This window comes from Orbicella franksi, chromosome 11 (assembly GCF_964199315.1).
Source record: "Orbicella franksi chromosome 11, jaOrbFran1.1, whole genome shotgun sequence".
Lineage (NCBI taxonomy): Eukaryota > Metazoa > Cnidaria > Anthozoa > Scleractinia > Merulinidae > Orbicella > Orbicella franksi.
The window spans coordinates 19,377,460-19,385,582 of record NC_138155.1 but is presented as its reverse complement, the minus strand read 5'-3'; the positions used below and the strand labels follow the sequence as shown (position 1 = coordinate 19,385,582).

Sequence of the window (8,123 nt, the reverse complement as noted above, 5' to 3'; positions counted from 1 at the left end):
AAGCTCTATGTAAACAGTACCCCACAGTGGCGGATCTAGGTGACGGTCCCGGGGATCAGGGGCCCCCTTTTATTTTTAGTAGAAAAAACGAAATCGCAGAAGGAAGAAAAGCCGGGAGGGCAAGCAACCCTCTCTATCCATGTAACAATAATGTGTATTTGGTTTTTCCCATTGCAGATATTTGCCATTAGTTAAAGGCTATTAACAACACTACGAAGTATGCACCTTACTTTGGATGAGGCCACCGAGAGAAATCAAATTGCCTAGTTCAAATAAATATCTGTGCTTTTAGACTGATAGTTGCAAAACGTGATCCAGTGAATTTCATTTTTACATGGCTTTTCTAGTTGTAGAAATACTAAACCAAAGGTGGCTAATCAACTATACATAAATTAGTGTTAATTGGCCATTTTTGCAGGGGGTCCCCCTAACTTGAACGAAATAAGATATTTTGACCTATTTTTTTGCCACAATCAGTAACTTACCAAACCCAACATCTGAGTGTGCCAAGTTTGAGCGAAATCAGTGATTTGAGCTGTATCAACTGCTGCCTGGTTTTCTCATAGACACACTCTTAAGAGGAGAGCTACATGCTTTGTTTTTATTTTTACGGATGTTAATTGAGTTGATGCCAAGAAGAGCTAGGGCTTCGCGTCCATGAAAGAGTTAACAGGAGAAACAATTCAACTGCCTGATCGTGTTAATCACTGCTTGTTTCACTTCTTTCATCTTCCAACAGTACAGGAATGGATTCAGAGTGGAGTTAAGTAAAAGAAGAGTTATTGGGGCATGCAGTGCGAAAACTAGGGGTTTATAAATAACTAATATGGCCATCACTACAAGAAATGGAAGATAACAAGCCAGTAATGTTATTTGCACCCACCATGCACTGGACACTGTCTTTCTGTATCGCGCAATGTTCAGTGGAGTTTCTCCTCCATTCTGTTGTCCTTGATAAACATGCTGTTGTACTTGAGCTTGTTGATGGCGAAGTATTCGGTAGATTTTCATGTAACAGCTGCTTGACGCTATTATACACAGGATTACTTCTATAGCAAAGATGCCAGAGCCATAAAGAGGGATGTAAAGAACTATGACGGCCTTCGCAGTGTTTGAAAGCCAAATTATAACCGTAAGGACGCATACTCTCCTCAAAGAAACCACCTGTCTGTACCGAATCCCCAACTTCAGGGCGAGAAGTCTGTCAACACTTATTGCAGTCAGAGTCATCAAGGATACTCCACAGAAAAAAGGACTTGTCGTATTGAAAAGGAATAAAGAATAATAACAGTGTTTGGAATGCTCAGCGGACAATAAAACGTTAACGTAAAGAGGCTGTACAACCAGACCCACACAGAGATCGGTGATCGCAAGGCAGCCTAACAACAGTTTTGATGGTGGATGAAGAGATGACACTTTTGGAATGACAGCGATGATCAGAACATTTCCCAGAAACGCTACGATGGAAAGAAGAATATTAATTGCTGAAAAAATGATCTTTGGCTTTGATTCGGTAAGAGTCGTCAAGCAATAAAACTCTCCAATTGTAGTTTGGTTAATAATTTCAGTTAAGTTCAACATTTTGTCCTTGACAACGATTGTTATACTGTTTTCTTGCTGGTTTAACAAAAGTGTTGTGAGAATCCTCTGTCCAAATGTAACTTTGCCACTCGAGATTCCTTTGCCTCTTTGCTATTGCTCAGTCGTATAAGTCTCGTGATACCGTTTTAGATGGTTTTGTTTTTCGCTGAAAGAAAAGAAAATATAATAAGCTGCAGCAAAAGTTTTCCAGCTCCTATTAATTTCACCATTTCCGTCCTTAAAAGTGTTGCTCCTAGGTAGCTTTGGCCAGAATTAACGATTTTTTAACCTTGAGCAGATGTTCCCACCGTCGATCTATTGTTTCATCGAGTTAGTCAGACGCTTTTCATAATGATAAGAATCAAAAGTAAACTGCAGAAAGCCTGATAGTTCTGTTCTGTTTTTCTTGAGGCTTTCTGAAACGATTAATTACTACTCTTATATTTATATGCCTAAACCTTAATAAGTTGTTTTGTGCGATGACTGGCAGGTGGTGGTTGATAAAGTTGGCGTGCATCGATCAGTACGAAATATCAAATCATTGAAACGTTTCTATTTATCGCTTATTCAGAGTTGAATTTGGCAACGGGAAAACAATGTTACATCTCAAGCAAGGCCAAGACATTGTATTTGTCAGTAATCAAGTGACCGATATTATAGCTTTAGCTATACTGGCTACGCAGATCATAACAAGTGAGTTGCGCATGAAAGACATTTGGCTTGAGCGAATGCATTTGTGCAAGTTACCTTGAAAATATTCCAAAATGTCAAGCGTAAACTAAGATTGTTCCCATGGTTGAATTCTACCGGTTCTTCAGCAATGACCTCCTGTATCATTAAGAAATCTTGAATCTGAATGCTCTAACTACTGTGCATGATTTATTTAGACCAAGTTCGTTCTTTTAATTTAGAATGCTCTAAACGATAGCCTGCTGTTATGCCAACGAGGTTTAGGCTTTGATGTTACGTTTCTATTTTCATGCAAAATTTTCAGTCAAATTAGATGATATTAGCTTCCGGTAAAGATCAAAAGCTAATCTTTGTTTTCAGAAGTTCGGAATTTGAAAGGAGAAAATGGTAGTTTTCACTTAATTTCTTGAAATACTTTCCCTGAGTGCTTCAGTGGTATTTATTTTGTTAATTAGATGGAAATTCAGATCTAATTTCACCTATCAGCTTGGTCTACTTTTATCATGATGAAACCGGTACACAAGCTATAATCCTTTTTAACAGCAGTATCGCACCTGCCAGTAGAGGAAATGAAACTTGATACTTGCATCAACATTTTTTTAACCAAACAAAATGTACTCGGAAAACTATAGTGAGATGAATGATTTTTACCTCTTGACTTATGCATATAATAACTTCTTGTGTTCTGCTAGACCCAATAGTTAAGGAAACCGGCATTGAATACCATTATTCAAATTGTTATCAGATAAAATCTTATCCCATTTCTCAGCTATCAGAATGTTTGTTTTCAAAAAAGGGTCATTTCGCTGCTGACAATTACTCGCAATGTTCACCAATTCTCCGCTATCACTAAAACCGCCGTATTTTCTTGGTTGCTTGGTTATTTAATAAACGCTGGATTAAAATTGCGGTATTCTGCACGAGACAAACTGTTAAGTAATAGTAATTGGACCGAGTGGAGTACAATTCAGGGAGTAATCGCGCGAGTAATTTCAAAATCGGACGAGCGCGAAGCGCAAAGTCGATTTGAAATTACGAGGACGATTACTCCCTGAATTGCCCGAAACGGGGTCCAATTACTAATTAATCGTATCTATAACAAAATTTGGAAATTAAATGTGTTTTTAGAGAACTTGTTTTGAGCGAAAACGTCTCTAAAGCTTTTCAAAAGTTTTGAAAACTGTAGGAAACAGTGGGAAGAAAGCAGTTAAAGCGCGCGCGTAATTGACGTGCGAATCACGTGGGTATTTAATTAAAGGTATCTAATTACGTAAAGTTCAAATTGGAAACCTGTAATTAGACACCCAGGTAATCGCGCGCCGATTACGTGACTGATAGGCGTGTGGGGAACCAATCACGATCGTGAATTTTGTCATAGATACGATTATTCCAAAAACGCTTCGAGTGAGTGATGGTGTCCTTAACTGCTTTTTAGCTTGCTTTTCCCTTATCTTCCAGCAACAAAGAAATGGATTCACTGATCGAGTTTAACAAAAATTGAGAGAATTTTACTGCCTAAGCGATATCAGGAGATAGCGTGCGAGTTACATTGAATTCTGTTGGTAAGAAATTTGGTCATTAAATTGTTGTGGATAAAAGACGTCATGTGCCTGTTAGGCTTTAATCACTAAATCTCTCACTAACAGAAAACATGGCGGCCAACTACAACCATAAGGACTGCAGGCTCCCATAATAAATCAAATCACACTTCATGTACAGCAAATCCACAGCTACTTTGACAATGTTATGACGAAGTTCATTATCAATAACAGGACAGACACATGAAAAATTGACGTCAATTTGCTAAATAGACCATTTTACAGTTGTCTGCTCAGTGACCTGGCCTTTGAATGAGTGCGAAGCTGCAGGTGACCTTGTTTTGGGAAAAACCTCCATGCTTTTGTTGTGTAAATCAAGCTGTTTTTATGCTAACTAGTTGGCATGTAAATGAGAAGAGCAGAGAAATCTGCACGGTCACCTCCAGCTTCGCTTGCATTTATAGTCTAGGTAACTAAACTAAGCACACAACGGTAACCTTGCCTATTGCTCGATCTACCCTCTTCATTGACCAACCAGCATTCAGTAATTTTGATCTCTATGTTATTAGGGCACAAATTGTTTGGGTGGGTAGGCAGTTGTGTTCGCGGGCGACGCCCCATGAGTTTATTTGGTTACAAACTCGTGAGAGGAATCTGCACTTTACGTGGGGCCAATTACATATATTATCAGGTCTGGAATTCCGTGGATGGCATAGAGTTCCTTGAGTGCGTGAATAACAACTCTGGATGTTTCAGTGCCATCTTCACTAATTTCAAATCACCTGGAGTAATAGTCTATGACAAGGAGGTAGACTTTCCCTATAAACTCCAACAGATCGGTTGCAATAATTACTAAATTTGGCATCAGAAATCGAGTAGTACGGTTTTTGTTTTGTTGTTGCTGTTTGAATAGAAAAGAAAAAAATGCGAAAAGCGTGCATTCGGTGCATTTACCAAAATTTTGTGATTTAAATTTCTGTGTGACATCTACCCATCACAAGTGTCATTGTTTTCTAATAGGAAACAATCATGCATTCTTTCATTTTGTAGTATTTAACAAACTGTGTTACCTTTGAAGTTTTGAATCCATCAGACATAAAAACACCGTGTTTAAATTTAATGCTATGTTCACTGATCATGTTGCTTACGTTGGTAAGAAATGATTGCCGTTTCTGTTGCTGCCATCCAGACAACTTGCACGAAACTGGTTGAAAAATGTTCTTCTCCAGGACTTGGTTCCTTCTGCCTTTAGTTTTAAAATTAATAAAAGTGTCCGCCATTTTCTTCAAAGTGAGCGAGATCAACTTCTAGCCAACTTTAGCGTCTAGGCTTCGTCAGTAAAAAGCTTTACTGAAAATGCTTTTTGAGTGCCGATTGAATTTTTGCGGAATACTAATTACATCGGCAGTTACACGAAGTATTATTTCTTAGCCCTCGTCTGCTCTGTCTGCAGTTTTAGCAATTTGCTTTTTTTGGAAAAAAAAATTGCAAGCTGAAGATAACATGAAAATGGAATCAGCTCAAATAAAATACGAGATTTTTTTTTTTATTTCGGTTGTTTCCGTTAAACAGCGGTGAGATTGTGTCAATTAGCTAAAGGATGGTTCAGATAATAAGATTCAAACAAGAGGTTCCACGGAACGAAAAGTTAATGGTAAATAAATATTCAAGTTGCAATTTGAAAAGCTTTGCTGAAAAGATTTTCTGAGTGTCCGGTGAGTTTTGACGAAATACTATTTACATCGGCAGTTACACGAGAAATTATTTCTTAACTACTCTAATCTGCTCTCTCTGCAGTTTTTATTTAATAGTGTTAGTAATCCTCTTTTTTCAGGAAAGATAATTGCAAGCTAAATATGAGCGTATCTTTTTTATTCCGGTTATTTTCCGTAAACCAGCTGTGAGACTGTGTACATCAGCTGTTGAGAAAAAAATATGAACATTACTTACGCCCTTTAGCGTAGAAAATAAACAGCTAACGAAGTTTGTCTTGATCACAGAATAATATTCGTTTTTCTTTTTTGTTGTACTGCTTTTTCCTATGGCGTTCGGGTGTGGGATTTCCCGGTTTCGATTTTGGAATAATTATACTTTTGTACTGAGAAATGTAATTGTTGTAGTGTAATCAATTGAGAAAAACAAAATCGTCTCATCAGAATTAAAGAAGGACAACAACTTTAAAACTTTCAAAGTTCAACAAATTTTCAAACATTGGAATAGCAGGCTGCTGTTTGTTTTGCACAAATAAAGGGGTGTCTGCATTTTCTAATCCACTTTGCGTAAATGTTTTGCTTTTATCATAGAGGTATTTCTTTACATCCACCATGCGGCTCTGCCTGCCTTGTCGGCTCGTGCTCATCGTTGAACGGCTGAGTTCTTTGTTCTGCATTAACATTACCGTTGACTCCAATCTGCCTTGGTCCAACGATTTTGCTTTCAAGTTCCTCAGCTTCTGCAACAGTTTTTCGTGACAACAACTGAATCAAGGCTACGCGAAAATCTCTTAATCTAACAGCGTAAATTAAAGGATTAAACAACGAATTCAAAACTGGCAATAAAGTAATAACATAAGACGCAGTAACCTTTATATTGGAAGGGATTCTTTCCTTGAAAGAGACCAGAATAACAGCAGAGACATGTGAAGGAATATAGCACAGGGAAATAACAGGAAGTACAATCACAGTCGTGTAAAAAGCTTTCCTTTTCTTGAGTAACTTTTCCCTGGCTTCTAAAGAAACTTGGTTAGCAACAATTTGTTTTTTGTTGCGACGGACTTCTTTGTATACAGAGACATTGAAGTAAATGTGAAGAATGATTAGTAGCGTTTCAGAAACCATTGGAATTGCTGTTTGCAAAAGGTCTGCGCTGAAAAGGATAATGGCTGCAGCCCACGCCAGAGCAGACGCCATGATGATGCGAACTTCAGTGACCTGGGTCTCGTGTGTGAAGGGGTGTTTTATCGCAACATAACGCTCGGCGCTCATCAAAATTAAGTGGTTAAATGAAGCCCGTAAACATATTAATGTGACGCTGTTTGATAACCCGTTTATGGTACAAAACATGATGTCACCTCTGAGAAGTAAACTTAATTCGTTTGCAATAGACAACGGTTGAAGAACTAGTCCAACTCCGAGGTCAGTTGTTGATAAGCAGGCGAGTGCTATGTTAGATTTGGTGCGAAGCTGTGGGTTGGTTTTCACTGCAACTATCACCAGGATGTTGAGCAAAATTATGAAAGGACAGGTGAGAGCGTTGGCGACCATTCTGGCGATGAACACAGCGCGTACATCAGGAGAAATGTTTGCGAGATTTCGAAGATAAAGGCAGAAAGTAGAACTAGAGAAAGCAGTGTTGCTCGTAGTGTTGTTCATCTTTGCTCAATCCTGACTCGTCAAGGCTTCTTCACTTTGCGTTGCTGAGATGGTTTTCTTGCGTTTTGCGCTTTGCTTCCTAGTTTCCTTGAAGATTCGTATAAAAGTGGAATTGCACGCTTTTGATTGTATCATTTCCCTTAGTTTGAAAACAAATTACTTTAATCACCTGTCTACAATTTAATGAACTAATTTGCATCATTTCATTAGCAAACTATAGTTAAGTGCTTGGCAATTTTTAATCTTCAGTACACGTAAGCTAAATTTATGAGGCACTGTTAAAAAGATCTTCAATAAAAAGTAATCAGTAGATATATAACATTGGAGAATTTTGAACCGCTAAGTGCATTGAGCAAGCGGTGATTTGCAATGTTTGGTCGTTCCCTTATTGCTCTTAACACGTTAAGCATTTTTCCTACCTCGGTTTCTGTACTAAGAGTTTAAGTAATGGCAATAAAATATCTGAAATATTCATGCGTTTACCATGCAAAATTTTGTGATTTAAAATTCTGTCTGACATCTCGCCGCCACAAGTGTCGCTGCTTTCCAAATACAAAATATTCTTCTTGTTTTGTTTCATTTTCTTGTAATGTTAAAAATCTGTGTTACCTTTGCAGTTCCTACGATACACAGAACTTGTTTAATACTACTATATGTTACGTTCAATAATGTTGCTTCTTTTCGCGAGAGGTGATTGTCGTATCTGTTGGAGTCATCCTAACAAGGTGCAAGAAACTGTTTATAAACTTTTATTTTCCAGAACTTAGTTCTAGCGTTAGCTATTTTTTTGGGCGTTAATTTTAGAATTAATGTGTCCTCCATACGCGTGTATCGTTTAGGCCGGGACGCAGTCGGTCAGAAAACAGGGTTAATTTCCAGCCATGTTTAGTGGCTACGTTTGGTAAATAAAGAATGATTCTAGTGATAAAATTCAAACAAAAGA

General features: G+C 37.9%; 2 protein-coding genes across 2 annotated transcripts; both read right to left on the bottom strand.

Annotated features, from left to right (window-relative positions):
• Positions 1–489: 489 nt before the first annotated feature.
• On the bottom strand, positions 490–1,885 carry LOC145503256 (adenosine receptor A3-like). Its single transcript, XM_081482748.1, has one exon. It carries the CDS (start codon positions 1,579–1,581, stop codon positions 667–669), a length of 915 nt encoding a protein of 304 aa, XP_081338874.1. The 5' UTR covers positions 1,582–1,885; the 3' UTR covers positions 490–666.
• A 3,694-nt stretch (positions 1,886–5,579) lies between these two features.
• Positions 5,580–7,180, bottom strand: LOC145503243 (beta-1 adrenergic receptor-like). The gene has a single exon (XM_081482734.1). It carries the CDS (start codon positions 7,178–7,180, stop codon positions 6,107–6,109), a length of 1,074 nt encoding a protein of 357 aa, XP_081338860.1. The 3' UTR covers positions 5,580–6,106.
• Between the last annotated feature and the right edge of the window lie 943 nt (positions 7,181–8,123).

What these genes read in the sequence shown, in the direction of transcription:
- LOC145503256 (XM_081482748.1), bottom strand. Translation starts at nt 1,581, where the DNA reads ATGTTGAACTTAACTGAAATTATTAACCAAACTACAATTGGAGAGTTT.
- LOC145503243 (XM_081482734.1), bottom strand. Translation starts at nt 7,180, where the DNA reads ATGAACAACACTACGAGCAACACTGCTTTCTCTAGTTCTACTTTCTGC.